The sequence below is a fragment of the Macrotis lagotis genome, chromosome 1, assembly GCF_037893015.1.
Source record: "Macrotis lagotis isolate mMagLag1 chromosome 1, bilby.v1.9.chrom.fasta, whole genome shotgun sequence".
Classification (NCBI taxonomy): domain Eukaryota; kingdom Metazoa; phylum Chordata; class Mammalia; order Peramelemorphia; family Peramelidae; genus Macrotis; species Macrotis lagotis.
In genome coordinates, this window is record NC_133658.1 from 494,300,294 (window position 1) to 494,327,695 (window position 27,402).

Sequence of the window (27,402 nt, forward strand, 5' to 3'; positions counted from 1 at the left end):
TGTCCTGCAACAGCAAGTTAATGCCAATCTCTGTCCACTGATACAGTTTGCAATATCCATCTATCATCTATCTCCTGGGATATCTCTTGATTCAGGTCACATTTGACATTTGATATTTCCCTGTGCTATAATTGGAGGTCAACAGCTTTAGGTTTTCACTCTGAATTGGCTTAATTTAAGCCTGCGCTATTTTTTTTAACCATTCTATTAAAGCATTACTAGTTTCCAAATTACACTAATTTCAATCAAAGAACCCTTAATCTCTGGAGCTTTCTTCTTTGGTAGTCCTTTATGGGATGGAGGAACTTACCGATTCCATGTTTGCTGCTTTCCTTTTTTGTCTTTCTTTGGCTCTTTTATTATCAGTTTTGATCTTGAGAATATATGGGAAGTGTTCACATTGCAATCTTAGTTATAAACTTGTTTAATAATAATTTTCATATAATATAAAATAATTCTGGAATATTCTATTATTGATAGCAACTTTTTGTTCCCAGAAAGAAGTTAATAGGGATATTAAAACAGGAAGAAGATAGAAATCATTGTTTTACTATTGATATCATTGGTGATTTCATGTAGTATATTTATACTTTTCATATTTAGTTTAATCCTAAATTTTAGGTGTTACTATTATTTTCATTGATGGAAAACTGAATAATATTTAAACATGTTTATTCTTCCTAAATCCCCAAAAGTTAAAAGCAGATATGGGGAAAGATCTCAAATCAAATTGCTTTATGTTGCCTGATCATATTCATAGGCAAAAATACAGATAGAAATTGTCAAACTATCTGCCTATGTCATGCAGTGGCCAGGAAAATTATTGAATGTAGCCAAATCAGATTAAAATATTATTGGTAAATGTTAATTAACCAAAGCATGTACTATAATATAGATATAAATTTGCGATTTCCTAAGTAAACCCTACAGGCTTGAGGTCAGGAAGATCACCTTCCTGAATTCAAATCTAATCTCAGACACTTACCAACTGTGTGACCCTGGGCAAGTCACTTAGCCCTGTTTTGCCTCAATTTTCTCATCTGTAAAGCAATATGGAGAAGGATATGGCAAATCATGGCAGTATCTTTGCCAAAAAAAATCTCAAAGGAGTCAGATTGAACAACAACAGAATAAATATGTGGCTGCAGAGATCTTTTTGCTATTTCAGTTTGACAGTATTGTTATAATGTGTCTTGAAAAGGGTTATCAAGATTTCACCCCAATAGAGGCCCATTTTCCTCCTGAAGAACCTAAAAATCCATTATGAGATGGTCATTTCTTGGGCAAAATATTGTATTAAAAAACACATTATATTTTATTTATAGGTTTGTGTTGTTTATTATCAGACTACCTTCTATCCTGATAACTAATTGAGATCCTGGAAAAATTATTATGGAGAAGGAGGAAAGGAGAAATTTTAGAACATGGGAAATTATTTAATGAAGACAGACCTAAGTAAGATACTGCAATGAGCACCTGATGAAAATTCCTTCTTTATCAATTATAAAGAAGGTAGAAATATAATATTAAAAGATAATTTCAAAACAATATGATTTACAAGAGTATACTAGATTAGATAATATTCCATTCATAAATCTGATCATCCCTCATGAGGGATGTGGGAAATTTATTAATTATTAATTGTTTAAAATCAAGTTTTTGATGTTCCTATCATAATTAGAGCTTTCTTAGATTCATTCACATGTTTTAAGAATAATATCCATTAGGTCTTTTGTCTAGACAGAAAAGATGCAAAACCTACCATTGTTACCCTAAAAATGTCTAACTGTACTATAATATATTTAAAAGGAAGAAAGTAGGAATGATTCTGCACAGATTCAGAGATTTTTCACAATCAAATATATACAAGTAATGATCAAAATTTGGGGAGTTTGAAAGTGAAGCCATTAAAGTGAATTATTTCCATAACCAAAGTAACTAATACTGATATGTTCAACATATAGTTGAGGCAGAAATTAGAATTATCCAATTAACCTAGAATCAGAAATGTTTGATCTATCAGAAAATGATCCTTTTTATAAGAACAAATCAAGGTTAAGAACAGCATTTCCAGTGAGACTATAAGTGTCAGTTTTCTATTATTTCTATTCCGGCTCATTCCAGTGTGGTGGGAGTAGAGGAGGAATAGTAAAACTTGTGAGTCACTTTAACCATAGAATTCAGCAAAAACTGTTCAATCATCTGGATACACATTTTGATACAGCAAGAGAGTGCTATACTGATTTTGTGACCAAGGAAACTCATATAACTTTTCAGTACCTCAGGCAACTAAAAAAACTATAAATTGCAGAGAAGTTCCACAAAGATTAAATCTCAATTTCACTAACCCATTTCCAGAAAGATAATTTTTTCCTTATCTTTAATTACTTAAGGATTAAAGAGCAAGGAAGCTATTAAGTAAACTTTAAAACTGAGCACCAGATCTCTATAATGAGCTGTGGTAAATGGATATATCATCCTATAACTATTTGAGTGAGTTAAGGGTCTTCTCTAAAAATTCTATTCAACCCCCTAAAGATAATCCCATTCACAGTAATAAATATATATAATGAGGACTCTATAACTAGCATCATAGAATTTCAGAGTATTTGAAATAAGAGTGACCTTAGAGTGTAACCAGCAATGGAGGACTAGTCACTGAGTCTAGTCTTTATGAGAATGTGCAGAATGCCTCTGATGCAATTCCATAAGTGAAAGAGTCTGGGGAGCCTCCTTCTGGCAGGGTTATGTTGACGTATCATGGAAATGCCTTGCAGAGACACTGGAGCATGTACAAACATTCCATAACTGGTTCTAGTTCACTTGTCACATGATTAAGAGGAGCTTCTTTGATTGACTAAGATCACAGAACCAGAACTGGGGGGGGGGGGGATGGAAGGTGGTATGGACATTCAAAATGCACTAGTTGATCTTATCCCTTTTACACTGCCTTCTCCTGATGTCTGTGTTCTGATAAGTGAAGAGAGATAATGCTATAAGGCTACATGTAGACCTCAGTTCTTTGTCTTGGTGGTGACCTTTCCTAATTAAGGAGATTAATCTGGTAGTTATGATCTTGTGAGTTTTTAAAAGTAAAGAGAACAAACCAGCAGAGGTTTGGAAATCGTAGGGTCAAGTTCATGCTGGTGTAAACCAGTCCTGCATTATTGTGTTGAGGAATGAGAAATGACTTCAGGATGGTAGATGAGATGAGAACTCTACCTGCAATGGTGCCAATACTGCATTTGGATGTGAATTTTTGAGCCCAAATTGAGTGAAATCTGAGCCAACTCATCCTTAACAGATCTTCTATATGCAATGACTCCCAGAAGGTTCATCTCCAAATGCAGCATTAGAATCACTGTCAAATAAGTCCTTATCTGACTTACTATCCTGAAAGCCACATTTCACTCCTCAAGGCACTCATGCTGGATTGGCTTCAAAACCTAGAACAGACTTGTCCCCTTGGTTTTTTTGACCTCAGGTATCTCCCCTGCTGACTTTTCAAATTCTAAAGGTCATAGCTTCCAGATTGATCTACTTCACTTTATGTGTAAAAGCAAACATTGAGAAAAAGAACTGAGACCCATATTCATAGGCCACATGTCAACCTCAGATAGGGAGAAACTACTCCCCATCCAAGGCCAACATCTGGCATTACAGCATTGTCTCTCCTCTCTTACCAGAATGCAGACTTGAAGATGTCAAACCACAGGAGGGCAGCTGAAGAGAAAGGGACAAGGACAACTAGTGCCTTTTGATTGCCCCCCTCCCCCAGTTTTGAATATATAACTTCAGTCAAAGAGGCTCCTCTTCATCATGTGGTAAGTGGACTAAAACCAGTTACAGAATGAATATAAATACTCCAAAATCTCTTCAAGGCACTTCCATCACATGTAATCATGGCTCTCTTGGGAGTGGGCTCCTTAGCCTCTTTCACATGATAAATTGCATTAGTGGCACTCTGTATATGCTCATAAATACTGGGCTTCAGTGGCCAGTTCTCTGTAAGATCAAGTCAACCTCCTTAGCTTATCAGTGAGAAAAGAAGCTCAAATAAATTGTGAGATATTTTCAAGATCTCACGGGTTAGTTCCTGTCAATTCAGTTAAGTGGCTAGGTAAATGATATATAAATTTAAAATAAGATCCAGTCCCTGTCCCTTGGCCTCATTCCAATAAACAGGATATGATACAAATACAAGAATTTCCAAGAAGTACAAACTAAGCATTATTTGAGGTCAAAGATGGAAGATACATTACTAAGTGGAGAAACCAGTGAAGATTTCCTGGAAGAGTTGGCATCTAATTTGGACTTTGTGTTGGAAAGGACAGACATTCCTAATGGTCTTTCTATTGTGTCATCATACAGTGTCACAGTGAAGTGTGGGAGTTTGAAAGAGAGTTGGGATGGTTTGTCTCTTCCCAGGACCCATATTTGAGAATACACTCTACTAATTCATTACTGGATAAAAACGAAGAACAAAAGAGGAAGGGAGGCAAAGAGAAAATGAGAGAAAGGAATTTCTATTCATTCAGAGTGGAAAAATATTGCAGCCAATAGAATGTTATCATTCCTTATCCAAATGCTGGGGATTTGTAACAAACTATACAAGTATATAATAACAAACTATACTACCCCAAAATATTATTATTATGTGATCGGTAAACAAACCATGGTTTGTTTGCCAGTCTATCCAGAATCACATCTGAATATCAATGATCTGTTTCTTCTCTAGTAATTAGTTTAACAAACTCTTTGAGGACAGAGGCTATTTCATGTTTTTCTTTCTATCTCCATTAACAAAGTGTCACGACCACAGTAGGTACTTAGATTTTGACTAATAGTTTTAATTAAATTAATTGATGGGATTTATTGAATTCAATGAAATGATACTTAAGTGAAATAATGAAAATAGTCATAATTTTTATAATGATTTATATACCTATTTAAGATTTGCAAAGCACTTTACAAATGTCATCTAATTTTATCCTCACAATTTTAGTAGGTAGATGCTATTATTTTCCTTACTTTACAGATGATTACACTGAGGTAAAGACAGTATAAATAACTTGCTCAGGGTCACATAGCTGGGCAGCTGTCTGAGGCAAAATTTGAATTCAGATCTTGACTCCAAGCCCAGTGTTCTATTTTCTTTTCCTGCTATGTGCCTGAGAAGTGGAAGTTAACTAGACAGTTTTGTTTGGTTTTGCTTTGTTTTCCTCTTAATAGATACTTAATTTTGACTCTTCTTCAATTGAGAAAGAAGTAGTATTTTTTTTTTTTGCATTATAATTCCTTTTACACTTCTAGACAATCCTTAAATGCTTGTTTGGAGCCTTGTAAAAAAATGTACTTGTTTGTTTGCTCATTTATTTATGTATTTGTTTATTTTACTCTCCTTGCTTCAGTTTCCCTGACTTCTTTTTATTCACCATTATTATTAAAATTCATAATGTATTGTGTTCCCTCAAACATTCCTTCCTGAATACAGTTAAATTAGAAGCCCTTCTTTTGCTAAAGCATGATCCATGGGTATGGTGGTGTTACTTTTCTGACATCCAACTTTACCCAATGACTTAAAATATTTTGCATTTGAGAATTCACTTTGATATGTAATAAAAATCACATGAATATTTTAAAGGCAGGGGAAAAACTCAAGTCTCTATCTCTTCTTTTTTGAAAAAAACAAAACCAAACCTAAAAGACTCCTGGGATTCTGCTCAGAGAACCAAAGATGTTTCCCCTCAGCTGAACTCGGCCACCATCATTGATATCCATCCTTCCTCCACCTACAGCATCCGCATGTATGCCAAAAATCGAATTGGCAAGAGTGAAGCCAGCAATGAACTCACCATTACAGCTGATGAAGCAGGTACAGTCTACTTTTTTCTCTTATTTAAAATCAAAATAGCATTCAAGTTATTTCTGTGAAATTGAAAATTCCATTTGCCCAATATCTCTTTTTTTCCCATGAATGTATTAACCTATTTGGGAAATAAGCTTTCAGATCATAACTATATCTTTACAAGTGTAGTTTTTAGTACCTTTAATGAGAGCGTGTTTTTGTGTCTACAAAAGACAGATAATATTCTGATTCTTCTGACTAATTAGATGCATTCATAAATTTTAGATGCTCATTTCAAATTGAAGAATATTTTTTTCAAAAAGTATTATGGGGGCAGCTAGGTGATACAGTAGATAGAGCACCAGCCCTGGAGTCAGGAGTACCTGAGTTCAAATCCGGCCTCAGACACTTAATTTAGCTGTGTGGCCTTGGACAAGCCACTTAACCCCATTGCCTTGAAAAAAACTAAAAAAAAATTATTATGCTGTTGCTGCCATTTATTTGTTGTCATTTACCTGTTTTCAGTCTTGTATAACTCTTTTGTAACCCTACTTGGAATTTTCTTTGTAAAGATACAAAAGTGGTTTGACATTTCCTTCTCCAACTCATTTTACAGATGAGAAAACTGAGACAAAGGGTTTAGTGACTTGTCCAGGGTCTCACAACTAGTAAGTGTCTGAGGTCAGATTTGAATTCATCTTCCTGATTGTAGACCTGGCATGATATTTACTATACCACCTATTTGCCCATGCCATTTATTCTGAAACAATATTTTGTTTCTTTTTAAAAATATTTATACGAGGATTTATTTCTTTCCCATTATTCTCCCGGCTTTCTAGTTTATCATTGTATTGGTCAGAGTCCTAAAGTTATTCCGTTATTTTTCTCTATAATGTTGGTGACATTATATAAATCATTTTATTATTTATGCTTCACTCTAAATCAGACTTTTAGAAATAGAACTCAGTTTCTTCAGAATCTATATATTTTATAATTTTATGGCACAATAATATCTACTAAATTCGTATGACACAATTTGTTTAACAGTTCCCCAATAGGAAGACATCTCATTAGATTTCAGTTTGGGGTTTCTTTGAAAAGAGTTGCTATAAATATTTTTGTACATATTGATCCTTTTCTTCTTTCTTTGATCATTTTGGGATATGGGCCTAGTTATGGTAAAATTGGGTCAAAAAAGAATAAATACAAAGTTTAGTAACTTAGGGGTATGGTTCTACTTTGTTTTCCAAAATGAATGACCTAATTCATAGTTTTACTTAGTAGAGGCCTATTTTTCTATAGCCCCTCCAAGATTTGTGATTTATCTGTTTTGTCATCTTTGCCAACCTAATGGGTCCAAGATGGAATCTAATTATGAATCATTTTGGAACATTCTTCCACATGATAGTTGATTGTATTTCTTTTTTTGAAAACCACTAGTAAGTAACTATGAGCCTTTTTACTTGGGAGGTGGAGGCTAGAATTGAACTCAAGAATTCTGAGCTACACTAAGCTTAAGTGTGAACACCAATGCTAGAACAAAAAGTGATAAACTCCTGAGAATAGAAGGTAACCAAATTACTTAAGGAGGTGCAAAAAGAGCTGATAAACAGCATGATTGGGCCAAATGAATGGTCACTGTACTTATAGACTGGGTAAGATAGGAAAAAGCAAAATACAGAGAGCAAGGAGAGAGAGAGAGGGAGAGAGAGAGAGAGAGAGAGAGAGAGAGAGAGAGAGACAGAGACAGACAGAGACAGACAGAGACAGAGAGAGTGACAGAGCAAGAAGATAGAGACAGGGAGAAAGGGAAAGAGAAGGGAGGGAGGGAGGGAGGGAGGGAGGGAGGAAGCAAGGAAGGAAGACAGGAAGGCAGGAAGGCAGAAAGTCAGAGAGGGATAGAGAGGGAGGGAGGGAGTGAAGGAGGAAGTCATTGTTCATATCCTTTCACCATTTATCTATCAATGCATGGCAGTCTTATAAATTTGAATTTCCTGACATAGCATGTATATAAAACCCCAAGCAGAGAAATTTGTTATAAAGAGGTGAGGTTTTTTGCTCCAATTATCTGTTTCCATTTGATTCATTAACTACATTGGTTTTGTTTGTATAAAATCTTTCTTTAAATATACAAATAAAAATTGCCTCTTATTTCCTGTGATCCTTTTTGTTGCTTCATTAGTCCTAAACTCTTCCTTTATGCATAAATCTGGAAGATAATTTCTTCCTTCCTCCCTTAATTTGCTCATGGTATCATGCCCTGTATTCATTTGTATTTTATTTTGATTTATGATATGAGATGTTGTTCTATACCCAGTTTTTGCTAAATTTAATTCTAGTATCCTTGCAGTTTTTCTTCAAGTGAGTGTTTAACATTAACTGATGTCTTTGCTAACTTTCTAATTTTGCAAAAGAGAGAACAGTCCATAGTGATGAAATGTTTTGCCCAAGTTTGCACAGTTGCTAAGCAGTGACCTTCCGTCTCCTGAATCTCTGTTAATTCATTAATTACACCAGACCATCTCCTACTTATTTCATGTACCCAGGAACAGATACATTGTTTTTTCAGGAATAACAGAGATTAAATGGAAGACTAAAATAAATTTTATTTTTCTATTCATTTTATTTTTCTATTGCCTCATTGAATTTCACAGGATCTCAATCGGAGAACTCTTGCTGTTTTTCTTGTAGGTGACTGGATATGGTTCTTAATCAAGTGATAGCAATAGTAATGGAAAGAGTTAGGGTTAGTTCAGAGTCAGAAAAGGCAGCTTGGATAATTGTATGTGGAACAGTGCAGTTGTTATGGTCTTTATAGAACACAAAAAACCATGAAAACTAGCTTAAAGTATATAGCATAAAAAAAATTTAATGCATACCTATACTTAAATACTTGATTACAAGATAAGTCTCAGTTTAGACCTTCTAATTTAGCTTCTTTCCTCTGTTATATGTAAGCTTGATTTTTTTACATGAATACTCTGTCTCCCAAACTACATGACCATTACAATATTTTGTTTTGTTTTTCCCTTTCTTATGTTCAAATGATTTTGTGAAGATTAATGTATTGTGAATTTTTAGAGTTCCCTGAATTCTTTAGTATTACCTTGAGAGTGTGGATAGATCACTTCAACATGATTTAGAAGACTTTTGTTCATACTCCAATACTAACACTTAGCAGCTGTGTGACTATGGGTAATGACTTAATTTCTATGAACCACAGCATCTTATCTATAAAACAGGGATATTGATATCTACCTCAGGATTGTTGTGAGGCTCACATGAGATAATTTGTGTGTGTGTGTGTGTGTGTGTTTTGAAAATTTTAAAGAAATTGTTATAAATTTCAGATAAATAAATGTGTCACATGTATTTTCTAACTTTGAACCTGCTTTTGATCTTCATATGATCTTCAGTTTTAGCAAAAATCCCTGGTACTTCAGTATACTAAATATTTGAAAATAAGTTTTCTGGGAATATTATCCATTAACAATGAAAGACTTTGCACTTGCAGTTTTAAAAAAAATTATACCACCTTTCCACCTCATGCCACCTTTCCACTACCCCCAGATGCTTTCTATACAATGACTGAATTTATGCTGCATTTTGTTATGGCCCATGACCACTGGCACTAGCTGTTACTTTATGCTTATAATGCTTTAATTTCCCTTTCTGTTTGACCTCAGCTTCAAATGGCAGTTGCCATGGCAGTATCTTTTATTCCAGGCAGGAGAGCAGGTGAATAATCTTTCTGTCCTATGTCTGATCATTTACAAACCACTGTCATTCTTAGACTATTGCCGGATTGCTGATTCACAATCAATACTTGCTGTCTTCAATGTTATAAAATTTATATTTTTACCATTTAGCTTTCACTTATTTATCTTATGAAGTTATAAGCGTAAGTAAAACTTTTAAAACAAATAATGTTTGTCCTTCATTTTCAAAGAAGACTGCAATATCAGGGAGATGATGTCATGACAAGAATGTGATTTGGATTTGAGTGAGGAAGTGCTGTACTAAGCCATCAGCCTCACTTTCTCTTCCAGAGTCATCTGGGTCCAGTGGCCAGATATGAATCAGGATGACTGGAGATGGCCCTGGATTGAAGCAATCAGGATTAAGTGACCTGCCCAAGGTCACATAGTAAGAGTCAGGAGAACCTGAGTTCAAATCTTAGCCTCAAATAATTAATGATTTCCTAGCTCTGTGACCTTGGATAAGTCATTTAACCCCATTGCCTTGCCAAAAAAGTACAGGGGGGGGGGGCAGAGCCAAGAGGGCAATGGGAGAACAGTTAGGTGTTCTCTCCATAATATTTCAAAAATCTTAAAATTATGACTCTAACTAAATTTTTGAGAGACAGAACCCACAGAAAGATCCAGTGAGGCAATTCTCCAGACCAAGGTAACCTGGAAAACAGTAGAAAAAGTCCACTCCATGGGGTTAAAGGTGTGACCCACCAGAGTGAAGAAACTTCAGCCTCCATGAGTCAGCCCCAGAGCTCTTGGGAGTCATGGCTCTCAGCAGCAGGGGCATTTCCCTGACCTACACCCTGGGGAGCACTGGGCATAACTTGGAGGATAAGTGTGGGAGGGTATCTCTGCAAGAGCAAGCACAAAGCCCAGGACATCAGGGCAGTTGCAGTAGTCAGCTGGGTCAGTGCAGCAACAGCAGCCACCAGCATAGGGGAGACTTCCAAGATTTGTGCTTTGTACCTGGAACAGGGCTCTGGGGCTCTGACCACATTCAGATCCTGATTGCAGTCTAGGCCCCCCCCAATAGAACAAGGCCTCCCCCTCAGCCCCATGGAAGAGGGGTGAGCTTGTGGTCATTCACAGACAAGGAGGGAAGTCATAGATTCATACACTGAGATCCTTGTATATGTGTGTGGGGGGGGGGGTTCCAATAATACTCAAAAGCTCAGGAAGCACCCTAAAACCAGGCATGATCTGGAGAAATGAATAAACAGATTAAAAAGAGGAACACTATTGAGAAATATATTGTCTATGATCTCAAGAAGGATCAAAATACTCAATCTGAAGATGAGGAAGTACAAACTCCTGCTTCTAAAGACTCCAGGAAAAACAAAAGTTGGACTCAGATTATGATAGCGATCAAAAAGATTTTGAAAATCAAGTAAGGGAGATAGAAGAAAAATTGGGGGAAAAAATGAGAGAGATGCAGGAAAAACATGAAAATGAAGTCAGCAGCTTAGTCAAGAAGATCCAAACAAATATGCTGAAGAAAATGACATGTTAAAAACCAGCTTAGGTCAAATGGACAAAACAGTTCAAAAAGTTATTGAGGAGAAGAATACTTTAAAAAGCAAAATTGGCCAGATGGAAAAAGAGATAAGAAAGCTCTCTGAGGAAAACAAATCCTTCAGATGTAGAATGGAGTTAAAGGAAGCTGTTGACTTTATGAGAAGTCACGACGCAATACTTCAAAACCAAAAGAATGAAAAATTAGAAGAAAATGTGAAACAACTCATTGAAAAAACAACTGATCTGGAAAACAGATTCAGGAAAGATAATTTAAAAATTATTGGGATACCTGAAAGCCATGATCAGGAAAAGAGCCTTGACCTCATTTTTAAAGAATTCCTACAGGAAAATTGCCCAGATATCCTAGAAGCAGAGAGCAAAATAGAAACTGAGAGAATCCACCGATCTCCACCCGGAAAGAGATCCAAAAAAAAAAAAAAACAACCCCCAGGAATATTACAGTCAAGTTCCTGAACTCTCAAGTCAAAGAGAAAATATTACAAGCAGCCAGAAGGACACAATTCAAATATCATGGAGCTGCAGTCAGGGTCACACAGGACTTAGCAGCAACTACATTAAGGGCTCATAGGGCTTGGAATATAATATTCCAGAAGGTAAAAGAGCTTGGAATGCAACCAAGAATCAACTACCCAGCAAAACTGAGCGTCCTCTTCCAGGGGAAAAAAATGGACTTTCAATGACCCAGGGGTAATTTCAAATGTTCCTGTTGAAACAACCAGAGCTGAATAGAAAGTTTGATCTTCAAATACAGGACTCAAGTGAAGCATACAGAGTGGAGGAGAAGGGTAAAATAGGAGGGACTTAGTGATGATGAACTACATGTATTCCTGCATAGAAAAATGATACTGATAATGCTCACATGACACCTCTCATTCAATAGAGCAGGTAGAAGGAACTTATATAGATGAAGCACAGGAGAGAGCTGAATTTGAAGATATAATATATTGTAAAAATGGAGTCAATGGCTAAAAGGGAAATGTACTGGGAGTAAGAGAAAGGAGAGGTGGAATAGGCTAAGATATTTCATATAAAAGATATTTTTTATTTTATTGCAATGATATGGAAGGGGGGAAGGTGAGGGGAAATGAGGGAACCTTCACTCTCATCAGAAAGGACTCAGAGAAGAAACACCATATACACTTAATAGGGTATAGACATCTAGAGTAAAAAAGGAGAGAAGGGGGAAAGGGGGAGGGGAAGGGGGAGGGGGTGGATAGAAGAGAGGGTAGATCATAGAAGGAATAGTTAAGTATGATACAGTTTCTTTTTTACTTCTTGTAAGGGGCTAGGATTGGGAGCCCTGTCCAGGACCACAGGGCTGGGTGGTTATTGGGCCTCAGGGGTGGTATGTGGGCTCAGGGTCTCTTGGCCCCAAGGCCGGTGATCAGTCCGCTGCACCACTCAGCTACCCTACTGCACATTTTAGAAGAGGGGCAGAGTGAAAGGAGAGAGAATGGATGGAGGGAATTACAATCAGCAGTGGAAAAATATGGAAGTAACTTTTGTGATGGACTTATTATAAAGAATGTGATCCACCCAAGATAGAGCTGATGGTATCAGAAATAAGACTGAAACATATTTTTTTCTCTTTCTTTTACTTTATTTCTCATGAGGGTCTATATTTTTGGGGAGGAAGGGGTATTATGCTTACTCTTCAGCAAGAATATTTTAGTTATGTATAAAAAAAATCACTTGTACAAAAATTTTGAAAAATTTAATTAAAAAAGTACACAGGTTAGTAAACTTTAAAACAAATGCATACTCACACAATCCTGTTTTTGTTTTGGAGAATGGTTTCTCTACAATAAAATTATATGTCAATTAATTAGTGTTTACTAAGCACTGTATTTAGTGCCAAAGAAAGACAAAGCAATAGTCCATAGCCTTAGGAAGCTCATATTCCAATGCAGAGACCACATATAAATAACAATGTATTTAAAAGATATTTAGAGTTAAATTGAAGGTAAGCAATCTCAGAGAGATGGTACTGACAATTGGGCAGGCTAGGGAAGGTCTCTTGAAGAGGCAAAATTTGAACTAAGCCTTAAAGAAAGCGAGACAATCAAGGGGAAACAGTGAGAAAGGAAAGCATTCCAGGTCTGGAGGACAACGAAAAAGTAATGAATAGAGATAAAATGTCATTTTTAGATCATAGAGTATATAAAGGAGAACAAAGTCAAGGAAAGGTAGGAATTTATGAAATTGCATAGAGCTTTTACTGTCAAATGGAACATCTTATATCTGATCCTGGAGGTAACAGGGAGTCACTGAAGTTCATTGAGTTAGGTCTGCATGCATATGGTGGTTATATAATTGCATATATGGAAGATAATGTGAAGGTAGAAATTATAAGACTTGAAAACAGTTTAAATATAACGGATGTGTGAGCGGTTAGTGTCATGATGACACTGAGATTAAAAGTCTGGATGACTAGAAGGATAGCGGTCCCTTTGACAGTAATAGGAAAGTATGAAAGAGGGGAATGTTCTGGAGGAAAAAATAGTTATAATTTGGACATAATGAGGTTGAGCTGTCTAAAATTTAACATTTTAATTTTTCCAAATTTAATATTTCCAAAAGACAGTTAGTAATTGCTTCCTGCCTGGAAACCAGGAAAAAGGTCGAAGCTGTTAACTTTTAAAAATCTTCAATAAGAGAAACTTATGCCCAATTTCTAAGTATGATCACCTATTAGCAAAGCCAGCAATGCCATCTCAGTGGCTCTATACAGCTGATAAAGGTATAGGGAGGGCTTACATTTAGCAGATTCATTCTGATTTGCTTACAAAAAGTGTTTTTTTTTTCCAAAGTTCATGGTAAAGGGAAAACAAAGATTCAGTCAGCATCCTCTGGAAAGCCTGAAAAGTCCAATGGCAATGATCATATACACTACAATGATCCCATGATAGGCTTATAGGCAGGAAGAATATATTATTACCATGTTAACTCAATAAGTTCAAGCTGTAGCCCAGAGAAATGAAGAAGTTAAATCTTATAAAGAAGTTACACCATCTTATAAACTTTAATATTATGTAGTCAATCTGTCTTTTAGATCAAATTAATTCAAACATACTGATTCTAGTAATTAAAACTAAACTATAACTCTTAGATTCAATCGATCAAAAATTAATAAATAATACAGCAGTTTCACAGAGATCTGGATGGCGAGAACAATTAAATCCAAATTTGTTAATGAGATTGCTAAGCAAAATGGCATAAAAGGAGAAGAGAAAAAAAAGATAGATCTTGGAAAACACTTTTGGTTACTGGACATGACCTGGACAAATATCTAGCAAAGGATATTGAGAAAGATTATACAGGTAGGAAAAGAACCAAGAGAAAGCAGTGTTCTAAAAACCTACTGAGCAGAGAGTATCCAAGAAAAGAGAGTGACCAATAGTATCAAATACTACAAAAAGGTCAAGAACAAAGTCTAAGTCATTAGAGTCATAATTTATTTTTAATTAGTAAATTTAGAGACAGTGAAAATGACTGAATCAAGTGAGGGTTTATTTTAATTTAAGGATGAGAATAGGCTTCTTTTTAGGCAAGGATGTCAGTAGATAAGGAGAGAATGAAGATAAGAGAGAAATCTATTGAGGGAGTGAGAGTCAGAGAAAGCAAAACAGGTCAAAGAGATATGATAGAAGAATAGACAGGGAAAAGGGATAGGATCAAGGAAGCTTGTCAAGGTACTAAGAAGAAAGGCCATCTTTTCATGAGAGACAGTGGGATAACAAATTTGAGTGATGTGAAATGAGAAACAAAGGAACTGAGAGAACTCTCAGCAAAAGATTTCCACACTATATGCACATGCATGCCCGCGCACGTGTGTGTGTGTGTGTGTGAAGTATAAGGTGAGATCCTCAGCTGAGATATGGGAAGGAGTGCTGTGGGAAGTTATATTTCATGAAAGAGCAAAAAAATATATTAGAAAGGCATAAAAGATTGCCCTGCTTCAATGAAGACTCAGTTCAGAATTAGGTAGCCTAAATTTATAATGGATTTTGTGATTTTTCTTAACTACTTTCAGAAACATATCATGTAATCAAAAGAGTTTGGAAAAGACTAAAATCAGCTAAAGGAATTCTGGAGTTCACAAATATGGTAATAGAAAATTTAGCAATAGCAAGGTCAAAGGTATGACCATCTCTGTGTAGACTATGGAATGGAGTAATGGGATTATAGGAAATCTAGACTACATCATAGGACTAAATTGAGGAACTAGAAAATGTTGAGGAATTTGAGATGACACTGTCTGGGTCAGACAGTAGTGGTGGTAGCTACTGTCCTTTGTTCTCAAAGAGAAGCATGATAATATCAAAATGTTAAGAGTCAAGTTATAGTGTCCAACTGTAGCTGGTTGGATGAATATGAGTTCAGAATGCTCTACCATAGGTTGTGCACAAATAGGTCATGTGAACATTTGGGGTGGATTTTCTGAATTTGTGCATCTTACATTTCAGACAATGAGGCAATTGAGAAAGGAAGTAGGATTCTCCCACCAAAATCAGTAAGTCAGGGAGCATGCATAAAAGTATAAGTCATACTGGAAAATATATTTGGAAGTCAGTGTCATCAGGAAGGAACCAAGTCTCAGGGGTAACAGAAGATGAAAAGACAGAAAAAGGGAAAAGTTTAAGGAAAAAAGTATGTTTGTTCATTATGGATCAGGAGGATTAAATGTATGGGTTATGACAAAGTAAGTAGTAAGGATGAAAAAGTATTAATTGACCACATGAAAATAATAAATGAGTAATAGAAAGAGACATGAAAATTGAAATAGTTCTAATGTTTCATCTCACTTCATGTAAATTGGCAAAAATTAAAAAAAAAAGATGAGACTCATCAACCTTGATGAGTCTATGAGAATACACTAATTCACTGCTGATATAATGATGTATCTTTGCAATTAAATTTAATTTGGAATGATCCAAGAAAGTGACTAAACTGTATATTCTTTTTTGGCACATTAATAATAATGCCTGAAAGAATCACTAAAAAGAAAACTTATTCCTAAGTAATGGTAATACTTCTCCAACATAATTTCCTTCCTTCTCCCCCAACTGAAGAGATAAGGGATTAATATAGTCCATCTAAAATAACTCAAATCAACTTTAAAGATCCCTTGATTTGTAAATAAAGTGAGGCATTTATTCAGGGTGACGGATTTGCAATTCAAGGCAATGCAGTCCTTTCAGATAAGGATACTTAAAGAGGAAAGTTACAACAGGGATTATATACCCTTAGCAGGGGCAGCAAGGTAGATATATGGAACAATGGGTTATGAGTTATTTGCAATTTTAACCAAAGAGTCATTTGAAATACTGGCTTCATAGGGGAAGTAGTTTATATGACAGAACAGCTGAATTTCATAATGGAAAGGGAAGAGATAGTTGATAGATTACAAAAGCAACATAGCATAAATATCCTTGGAGCTATCTCTGCCCAGGAGCTGGATTTTTACAAACTACTGGTCAGAGCAAGGAGGAGACTTAGAATTTTCCAGGAGCTTTCACTAGCATAAAAATGTTAGACAAGATTTCAGTAGGGGATGTTTTTACTTTAATTGTTTTTTTTTCTGTAAAGGGTGTGTAAAAACAGCTATAACATAAAACAAAAAAGCATTTTTAAAAAATGAGCAATGGTTTCCATGGGTTTGTTAGAGGTAAATTTTAGAATAACTAAACTAAAATAACATCAGGCTTAAAAAAAACCTAGCTAATTCTTTTGAGGGGAAAGCCAGAAATAAGTAGTGCCCACTAAAATATTCACATGACAAATATTTATTAAACATCTACTGTGTGAGAAGTACTATGATTGTCACTGGGAAATACCAGCGATGACTCAAGAGAATTTATTTTATGCATACTTGCTTATTTGTTTCCTTAATTTTTCTTTTTTTCAAACCAAATATTCTGAATAGGAATTTCAATTTTCCTAAGGCAACCTTTCCAATTTTAATAAGAAGAATTATAAAAATTAATGGTGCTTGCTTTTATTTTTATTGCAACAACTGCTAAGGTAAATAGTAAGAATATTTCTATGCTGCTTTTATAAATGAGATTACTAAAGTTCATAGATTAACTTTCCCAGGGTCAAGTTTTAGAGTTATAAAATCATTGATTTTAACAGTATACTGAATTTCTTCTCTTTATTGCCCAAGATGGAGGACTCCTTAGAAGAAACCTCTTTGTCATGGTTACCAATGTGTACCTTTCAGAAGGGATAGTTTCATTGCAAGGAACACAAATTTTCCAAGCTTCAAATGATCAATTAGGTTCATGAATTTCCAAATATTCTTTTTTATGAGGTTGGAGAGGGAGATGGGTGGGATGATACAATGTAGTTCAAGTATATGAAATATTTTATTTTATTTATTAATTTATTTTGAATTTTACAATTTTTCCCCTAAACTCACTTCCCTCCTCCCACCCCCTGCAGAAGGCAGTCTGTTAGTCTTTACATTGTTTCCATGGTATACACTGATCTAAGTTGAATGTGATGAGAGACAAATCATATCCCTAAGGATGAAAAATAAAGTATAAGACATAGAAAAATAATATAATAAGATACTGGGTTTTTGTTTTTTTTAATTAAAGTTAATAGTCTTTGGTCTTTGTTCAAACCTCCACAATTCTTTCTCTGGATATAGATGGTATTCTCCATCACAGATACCCCAAAATTGTCCCTGAGCAAGTCCATCAACGTTGATCATCACTCCCATGTTGCTGTTAGGGTGTACAGTGTTTTTCTGCTTCTGCTCTTCACTCAGCATCACTTCATGCAAATCCTTCCAGCCTTCCCTTAATTTCCATCCCTCCTGGTTTCTAATAGCACAATGGTGTTCCATCTCATACATATACCACAGTTTATTAAGACATTCCCAAATTGACGGACATCCCCTTGATTTCCAATTCTTTGCCACCACAAACAGAGCTGCTATGAATATTTTTGTACAAGTGATGTTTTTACCCTTTTTCATGATCTTTTCAGGGTATAGACCCAGTAATGGTATTGCTGGATCAAAGGTATGCACATTTTTGTTGCCCTTTGGGTGTAATTCCAAATTGCTCTCCAGAAAGGTTGGATGAGTTCACAGTTCCACCAACAGTGTATTAGTGTCCCAGATTTCTTACATCCCTTCCAACATTGATCATTATGAGATATTTTAAAAAGAAATAGAGAAGAAACAAGACTGTGATTTGGTTATTGTGCAGCTGACCCAGAAACTGGAGAGGGGAAAAAAGTTATAACATTTCCCACTATTATATCTATACTGTTACCTATGCTGTAGGGGAAAGTTGTGGAGATATGGTATGGAGATAACAAGTTCAGTTTTGACATATGTGTTGAGTTAAGATATCAGTAGGATGTCCAGTTTGAGATGTTCAATAGGTAATTAGAGATATGAGGTGGGAGGTCAGGAGAGAGGTTAGACCTAGACAGATAAATCTGAGAATCACATACAAAGAAGCAATCTTTGAAATCCTAGAAAATGATGAGAAAACCAAGTGAAATAATATAAAGGGAGAAGACAGGAGCACCTAAGATAAAACCTTAAGGGACCCTCACATTTAGTTAAGAAATCCTGGATATAGGTATAAAAAAGGAGATGAGGAGTAGTGATACAGCTAAGGGGAGAACCAAGAGAAAAATATCATAAAAACCTAGCCAAGAAAAGAGAATTAAGGAGTAAATGGTGGTTTATGTTTTTTGTTTAGTTTTTGTTTTGTTTTCAAGGCAATGAGGTTAAGTGACTTGCCCAAGGTCACACCGCTAGGTAATAAGTGTCTGAGATTGGAATTGAACTCAGGTTCTCCTGACTCCGGGATTAGTGCTCCCAATGGTGATTTATACCGAACAAGCCTCAGAGAAATCAAGGACAAGGATGGAGAGAAGTCATTAGATCTGAAAGTTAAGAACTGATTGGTAATTTTGTAGAAAGTAATTTTAGATATATGATGATATAGTCAGAATCCAGACTGCAGAGACTGAAAAAGAGAACTAGAGAAAAGGAAATGGAGGCAAAAATTATAGACAGCCTTCTTAAGAAGTTTACCCTCAATAAGAAACGATTAACAGGAAGAATTCAGGAAAAATTTTCATGAACTGTTACTGAATGAAGTGAGCATGAGAGTTCAAGAGATAGGAAAGAACATTGTATACAATAACAGCAACATTGTGTGATACACAGTTAATAACAGACTTAACTCTTCTCAGCAATACAATGATCCAAGACAATTCCAAAAGTTTTGTGATGAAGTGAAAGAAGAACATATTAAACTCAAAATCTTTCAAAAATGAATGTTGAAAAATATTTTTACATGTAATTAGAAAAAATAAATCACAAAAAATACCAAAAAAGAAGTGTAACCTCAGAGAGAATGATAGAAATAACTGGTGAAGATGGATGAATCTAATGAGCAGTTTTTTAAGATAAAATATTGACATATTTGTAGGCAAGTAGAAAAGCATCTACTAGACAGGGAGAAATATCTCCTTTTATAAAATGTAAACTTCTTAGAGACAGGTGCTATTTCATTTAATGCAGTAGATGCTTAATAAATGTTTGGTGTTTGACTTAGAAATAAATCTATTGCAAAAACTACTCTTCTTTTCCAATTATTCTTTACAATTTGGAACAATTTTATTCTCATTAGCAAATTGAGATAATTCTTAATGAATTTTCAATATTCCTTACCAGAATCTGTAATTAGCCTTAGATTAAATGATTTACTTCTCCAATTTCAGCTGCATCTTGCATATTACATTTTATCTAGTGTTCTGTGACCTAGTTTGGGTATGACTGACCCTTTTATAATTTTATTACAAAGCTGCCCTGTGAGAGTAAAAGATGAATAATGTAGGAGGAATTTCATTGAAAGTACTTTCATTTTCCATTCTGATATCAAAGAAATAAGGTTTAGGATTAGAGAAGGCCCCTGGAATCATTTTGGTTTTCATTGTTTTCAGTCACCAAGAACATAGGAATTTTATTATTTATCATCTATAATTACAAGTTTCGGTATATGGTTCATGTGAAAAGTGTTCTAGGCTTGAAAATTTAGCTGAAAGTCAAAATTAAATGATGTCTTAAGAAAAGATTTAATATTCTATTTTGATAGTGTGGCTTATCAGAAATTGGGTTATTGAACTTCAGAGGATAACAAGATTGGAATGGAGTTGAGCCATTTAGTCCAACTCTTACAACTTTGCTACTGCTGCTGCTATTACTATGACTACTATTAATATAATTGGCTAACTAGAATTTAAATAGCACTTTAAGGCTTGCAAATCTCTTTATAAATATCTCACTTGATCTTCACATAATAATCCTCGGAAGTAAATTCTATTGTTATTCCCTTTTTATGGTTAATAAAATGGAAGCTCGAGAGAAGTAAATGACTTGCTCAGGGTCACATAGTTAGCAACTGACTGAGGCAGGATTTGAATTCAGAGGTTCCTGACTCTGAGTCCAATAGTTTAGACACTTTACCACATTTTCTCCAAATTAACAATTTACTCTGTTATATCCCAAATCACTGTCTGGTATATGATAAAGAATTATATGTAGTCATCTAGCCTTTATAGGAAGATATTCACTGAAGGTGGAATTTTCATCATGAAATATCTCATTGCATTTGTGGGATCTAATTTTTAGACCTTTTTTCCATGTAGCAAGTCTATATCTGACTATTCACAATCTCCATTGTCCCTTGTTTACCCACTTGGACTGAGAAAAATAAAGCTAATGCATCTTCTGGTGAACAGTTCTTGTACAGCTATCTTACTTTCCCTACTAAACTTTCCCTTCTCCAGGCAAAACATTTCTGATACTCATATGACAGACCCTTGATGGCATTCAGCATCCTGGATTTACTATTTTTCAATACAGTGCCTAGAACTGAACACAATAATCCAAATATGGGACAGACCAAAGAGAAGTATAGAAGGGTTATCTACTTTTCTTGTAATAACCTTACAATGTAGCCTAAGTTTTGTTCGTTTCCTGTATGTTATTGAATTATACTTATAGTGCTCTAATACCCTGAGAATTTTTCCAAAGATCACCTATAGTCACATCACCTCTATCTTTCTTTATAAAACTATTTTTTAACATCTCAAATTTAATTTTGTAAATCTTAAATCTAAGACCTTACAATGTAGCATTCACTATAAATCTCCCAATTTTGTATTGGATAAAAAGTAATAATCATTTTCCTTTCTTATTCTTATTCTTGTTCTACTTATTCCTTTATCAAAGTCATTGTCTAAAATGTTAAACAACATAGAATCAAGCAGAAATCTCTGGGGCATTTCATTATGCCTTTCAAGACTTCTACCTGCTATATAGTACTGTTTATGAAAGAAATAAACAATTTAAGATATATTCAAGCAAGAAGAATCTGTCATACTATAAATTCTGTTTGCTTCCTAAAATCAAATTTTAGTATTATGTTTTTGTGTCAATAAGAAAAATTTTGAAAATTAGATAGAAAATTTGTTTGGATTTCCATAGATTTCTATGCAGAAGTAACTTAAAAACTTAGGAAGAAGAGTTGTAGCAATGGAATAGACTACAAATTCCCCTTATTAGACTATCTAACCCAGAGACAATCACTTTCCATTCATTTTATTGGTAAGAAAACTTCTTCTCAGAGGTGGGGGAAAACAACCTGGAAAAATAAACTTGCAATAAAAAGTAACTTAAAAACTTAGGAAGAAGAGTTGTGGCAATGGAATAGAATACAAACTCCCCTTATTAGACTATCTAACCCAGAGACAATCACTTTCCATTCATTTTATTGGTAAGAAAACTTGTTCTCAGAGGTGGGGGAAAACAACCTGGAAAAATAAACTTGCAATAAAAACTATGAGCAAGGGGCGGATAGGTGGCGTAGTGGAGAAAGCACTGGCCCTGGAGTCAGGAGTACCCAGGTTCAAATCTGGTCTCAGACACTTAATAATTACCTAGCTGTGTGGCCTTGGGCAAGCCACTTAACCCCGTTTGCCTTGCAAAAACCTAAAAAAAAATATAAGCAAAAAAAATTTTATGAATGAAATGAGACAACTTGAATTAAAAATGGAAAATAAATTAGAACTATGGAAAGGATGAATGGAAAGGGAATTAAGTTTGTCATAAGAGGTATAAAACCTTTCCTGAGAAACAAACTCCCTGAACATTAGAATGGACTAAATCAGTCAGTAAGTGAAAAAAATGTTTATTAAATACCTTCTAGATGCCAAGAAGTGTGTCATGCACTCGTGATACAAAAAGAGGTAAAAGATAATTCCTTTACTTAGGAAGTCATAATCCAATGGGGAAGACAACAAACAAGCAAATATGTACAAACAAACTTTATACAGTATACAAAAGAAATAATTATGAAAGGAAAGGCACTCAGATTAAGAGGGACCAGAAAAGACTTCTTGTAGAAGGTGGGATTTTAGTTGGGATTTTTTTTTTAAAATCCAGGAAGTCAGGAAGTAAAATTGAAGAGGGTAAGAATTTCAGATTGGGGGGGGGGGGGGCGGTGCAGTTAGAGAAAGTGCCTGGAACTGAAAGATGGAGTATCTTATTCATGGAACAACCAGAAAGCCAGTGACATTGGATTGAAGAGTGCATACAGAGAGTAAGGTGTAATAAAACTGGAAAGAATAGGAGGGAGGAAGGTTATGAAGGGCTTTGAATATTTTGTATTTGATGCTAGAATCAGTAGGAAGGCACTGAAATTTATTGAGAGGAGCATCTAACCTGCAATTGGAGAATGGATGAGAGTAGGGAGGGGCTAGATTCAGGTCAATCTACTAAGTAGTCTAACTGTGAAGTGGTCTAACTGTGAGATGATGAGGTCTTGAACCAGGGTGCTGACAAGTATCAGAAGAGGGGTAATACATAAGAGATATTGCAAAATCTGAAGCAATAGATATGATATGCAGGAGTGGATCATATGGAAAGGTTGAAAAGAGACAGGGAGGAATGTAGAATAATACTTGGGTTGTAAGCCTGATAGTCTAGGGTGATGTATAGTAATAGGGAAAGTAGCAGGGAACCAGAATTTATGGAAAAGACAAAAAACTCCATTGAGTTTAAAGTTTAAACTCCATGAGTTTAAGATGTCTATTAGACATTCAGTTCAAGATATCTGAAAGAAAATTGGACATGCAAGATTGGAGGTCAGCAGAAAATTTGGGACAGGAGAGGCCATTATGAGAATCATTAGCGTAGAGATGGAAATTAAAACCATGGGAGTTGAAAAGATCACCCAGCAAAATGGTGTAAAGGGAGAAGAGAAGAGAAGAGAAGAGAAGAGAAGAGAAGAGAAGAGAAGAGAAGAGAAGAGAAGAGAAGAGAAGAGAAGAGAAGAGAAGAGAAGAGAAGAGAAGAGACTTCAAGACAGAATTCTGGAGGATTTCTATGCCAAGAGGGGTTGATCTGAATAGAGATCCTCAAAAGGAAATTATGGAGGAATGGTTAAATAAAAGCCAAGGGAGAAGAGAGTATCAAAGAGAAAGTGATCAAAAGTTTTAAGGTCCGAAGAGAAGAATGAGAATTGAGAAAAGACAATTGGATTGTCAAATAAGAGATCATTGGTAACTTTGGAAAGGGAATTTCAGTGGAATGAAATTTATAAAGGATTAAGTAGAAAGTGAGATGAGAGAAAGTGGAGCAACTTATTCTAGACAGACTTTTCAGGGAGTTTAACCACAAAGGACAGAAGAAATATAGAGTAAAAGTTAACAGGGATGGAAGAATCAAATAAGAATTTTTTGTTTGTTTTTATAATGGAGGAGACATGGGCATGTTTGTTGATAGATGGAAATAAATCAGTTACCAGGGAGAGATTGAAAATAAGTGATAGGGGGCAGCTAGGTGGTATAGTGGATAGAGCACCAGCCCTGGAATCAGGAGTACCTGGTTCAAATCCGGCCTCAGACAGTTAATAGTTACCTAGCTGTGTGGCCTTGGGCAAGCCACTTAACCCCATTTGCCTTGCAAAAACCTAAAAGAATTGATAGAATAGGGGTGATAGAGGAGAAAATCTGTTGGAGGAGACAAGATGCAATGAGATCCCTTGGAGAAGTTAACCTCATAAGAAATAAGTTTACTTTATGTGAGACAGGGATGAAGGAAGAGATAGTGGCAAAAGGCACATGAGAAATAGTACATTAGGAAGGGGGGAGAAGGACTTTAAGGCCAATGGCATCAATTTTTCCTGTAAAATGAGATGAGGCTCTAGGTTGAGAGGATGGAGGAAGGATAAAAAAGGTTTAGAAGACCTACTTGGAGAATGGGATCCTGAGTGGCTAAGAGTGATATTGATAAATAGGATTTCTTAGTAGTGGTAAGGGTCCATATGTGGTTATGTAACATAAATTTGTAGTGGACTCAGTCACCCATATTTGGGACCCATCTTTGTTCAGCAGCATATGTATAGAACTGAAGGTGTCAATTGTTGAGAGGGATGCAAGGTTGAGGTTTGGTAGGCCACAATCAGCAGTGTAATAAGACAGCTAGGGACTCAAGACAAGAGCAGAGTGTAGAGTTGAATTTGTTCATGAAGGGTTCAATTTAGGGAAAGGAGGAGAGAATGCCTAGTACAGAGGAGATGAGCTAGGTGAGATTTGATGGAAGAAATTAAATGTCACTCTGTAGATGAAGAGTAGGATTTAGTAAGGTAAGAAAGATGGAGAACTAAAAACAAACAAACAAAACATTAGACCAGATAAGGGGTTTTCAGGATTCTTGAACATGGAGGTAGTAATGGCAAAATGAAAGCTTTGATCATATTTGCAGATAGCTGACTCTGGTTGAGATATAGGAAGCGAGATCACAGGAAGTAAGGAAGTCAAGAAACTGAATGGTTGGGATATTTGAGGGAAATTCAGGATATATAGTTAAGTGCCCTGGATGAGGGCGGAAGTTGGGGAGGAGAGAAAAACCAAATCCATTGGGGAAAAACGTAATTCTCCAGGAGTGATCTGGAGCTCTCTAAATAATAACTACAAAGATTTCATTTGGGTGGTAGATGTGAACAGAATGAACCCAAAAGGGAGGGATAGGTTACTGAATGATGGAAGTAGGGAAGAGAGTCTAGAAGTGTCAATGGGGAACAAGTATTCCAAGTCCCTTGCTTAAACCTGGAGCCAAGGAAAATGAATGGGGCTCCAGTCAATATTGAAAAGGTAACAAGGAGGCTGTGGCATCAGTGGGGTTTCAGGTTTCAGTAATAGCCAGTAGAGGTGGGGGAAGCTAGGTAGCACAATGGATAGAGCTCTAGTCCTTGAGTCAGGAAGACTGAGTTTAAAATTAGCCTCAGACACTTAGTATTTACTAAGCTGTGCGATCTGAGACAAGTCATTTAACCTCATTGCTTTGCAACAACAAAAAAACAGCTAAAAGAGGTAAGGAGAATATGAGGTAAATATTTAGAACGAAGGAGTTTGTTGCCCATGGGATAGTATTCCAGAAGACACAGTAGAAAGTTTGGGTAATGTTTGCAAAACAAGAGAAGGAAATCCCATTTTCCTCTGACTTTCCTTTTCCTCTTTTCTCAAGGGTCAGTTACAGCATGAAATAGAAAACCTGAAGTCAAGGGGGAGACAATTTCTGTTTGACCCAAAGCTTCTCTAAATCATTTTTGAGAGACTGGGCTGGCAGCATGAGGTGGAAGTTCCCTTGTGTTGAAACAGATGAAAGTTGACTCAGTCCTTAAGTATCTCAACAGGAAAGAAAGAAATGCTAGACTTCTGGCACAGATTGAAATTGTTTGGCATATGCTCAGTCCAGCCCCCTTCAGGGGACACATTCAAAGCAGGAGTTGAAAGGGTCTTAGTGGAAGGTCTGGCTAAAATCCAGTGATTCTAGAAGGCAATAAAAATATTAAAACAAATTCAAAAGACTTTCAGTATATAGAAAAAATTCAAAGTACCTCAGAATAAAAAATTTGGAACACACATTGAGAAGAACACCATGACCAAAACCAAAAGCTAGGCATCCTATTTCTTTTTTTTTTTTTTAGGTTTTTGCAAGGCAAATGGGGTTAAGTGGCTTGCCCAAGGCCACACAGCTAGGTAATTAATTATTAAATGTCTGAGGCTGAATTTGAACTCAGGTACTCCTAACTCCAGGGCCGGTGCTCTATCCACTGCACCACCTAGCTGCCCCTAGACATCCTATTTCAAGAAATCTTGAAAGAAAATTACCTGTATCTCTTAGAAGAAGATTGCAAAAAAGAAATAGGAAGAATCTACTTGTCACTTCCTTAAAGAAAAACCCAAATTGAAAATTCATAACCAACCAGTTCAAAAGGAAAAAATATTACTGAAAGCTGTCAAGAAGAAAGAATTCAGGCACTCTATAAAATAATATGTAATATGTAATACTATATTCCAAAAAACAATGTATATATGCTTATATCTAAGCACAGATCAAAGCTGAGTATAATAGTACAAAGGGGGAAATAGATTTTTAATGAAATAGAGGACTTCCAAGAATTCCTGATGAAAAGATCAGCACTACAGAGAAACAAAACAGTAAAAATGAATGAAAAATAACATAGAACTAAATAAAGATAAACTGCTTATATTCAAGTTTAGGGATATAATACATGTGTCTCCTGTAAACCCAATCATCATTAGAGGTTCAGTTAGGGAGGAAGTTCAATTTGACAAGACCTCAGAGTGGTTCTATTATGTTTTCATAATCTTAAGAAAAATATAGAAAGGGGAAGAGTAGGAGTGCAAGTAGACCTATATAAACAAGGAGGATGAGTGTGAGAAGAGCTTCTGACCTTGTAGTTCACTCTCATCTGAACTTGACAAACTAAGAACCGTACAGAAAAGCACATACATAAAGTATAGAAGAGCATTTCATTCAACCAAGACATAGGAGGTAAAGGGGGGGGGGGAGGAGAGAGGAAATTAAAGAGAGAGGCATAGCATCAGAAGTTATATAAGAAAAGTTAACTAAATTAGACAATAAATAGTATAAGTATAGACCTTAAGGCTTTTCTTTCAAAGGTAACTAAATCTAAAGGAAAGACAAACAAAAAATACGGAACTGAGCAAGCTTTTGGAGAAATCATATCTGAAAGACATATCTTCTGAAATATGTATATGATATAGATACAGATCTCTTGTAAATTAATATGTAAAATCATATAAAATAATATTATCCTTCCATAATATTCTTCTACTCCTGCTTTTTATTTTGAATTTATATATATATATATATATATATTCATATCAAGAGAGAATCAA

At 35.5% G+C, this 27,402-nt stretch overlaps 1 protein-coding gene across 1 annotated transcript in view; it reads left to right on the plus strand.

Annotated features, from left to right (window-relative positions):
- DSCAM (DS cell adhesion molecule) overlaps nucleotides 1-27,402 on the plus strand; it is a 712,116-nt gene that overhangs the window by 532,386 nt on the left and 152,328 nt on the right. The window contains exon 15 of the mRNA XM_074213849.1: nucleotides 5,708-5,875. Within this exon, the coding sequence (XP_074069950.1) occupies nucleotides 5,708-5,875 (168 nt within the window). The remainder of the gene's footprint in view (nucleotides 1-5,707; nucleotides 5,876-27,402) is intronic.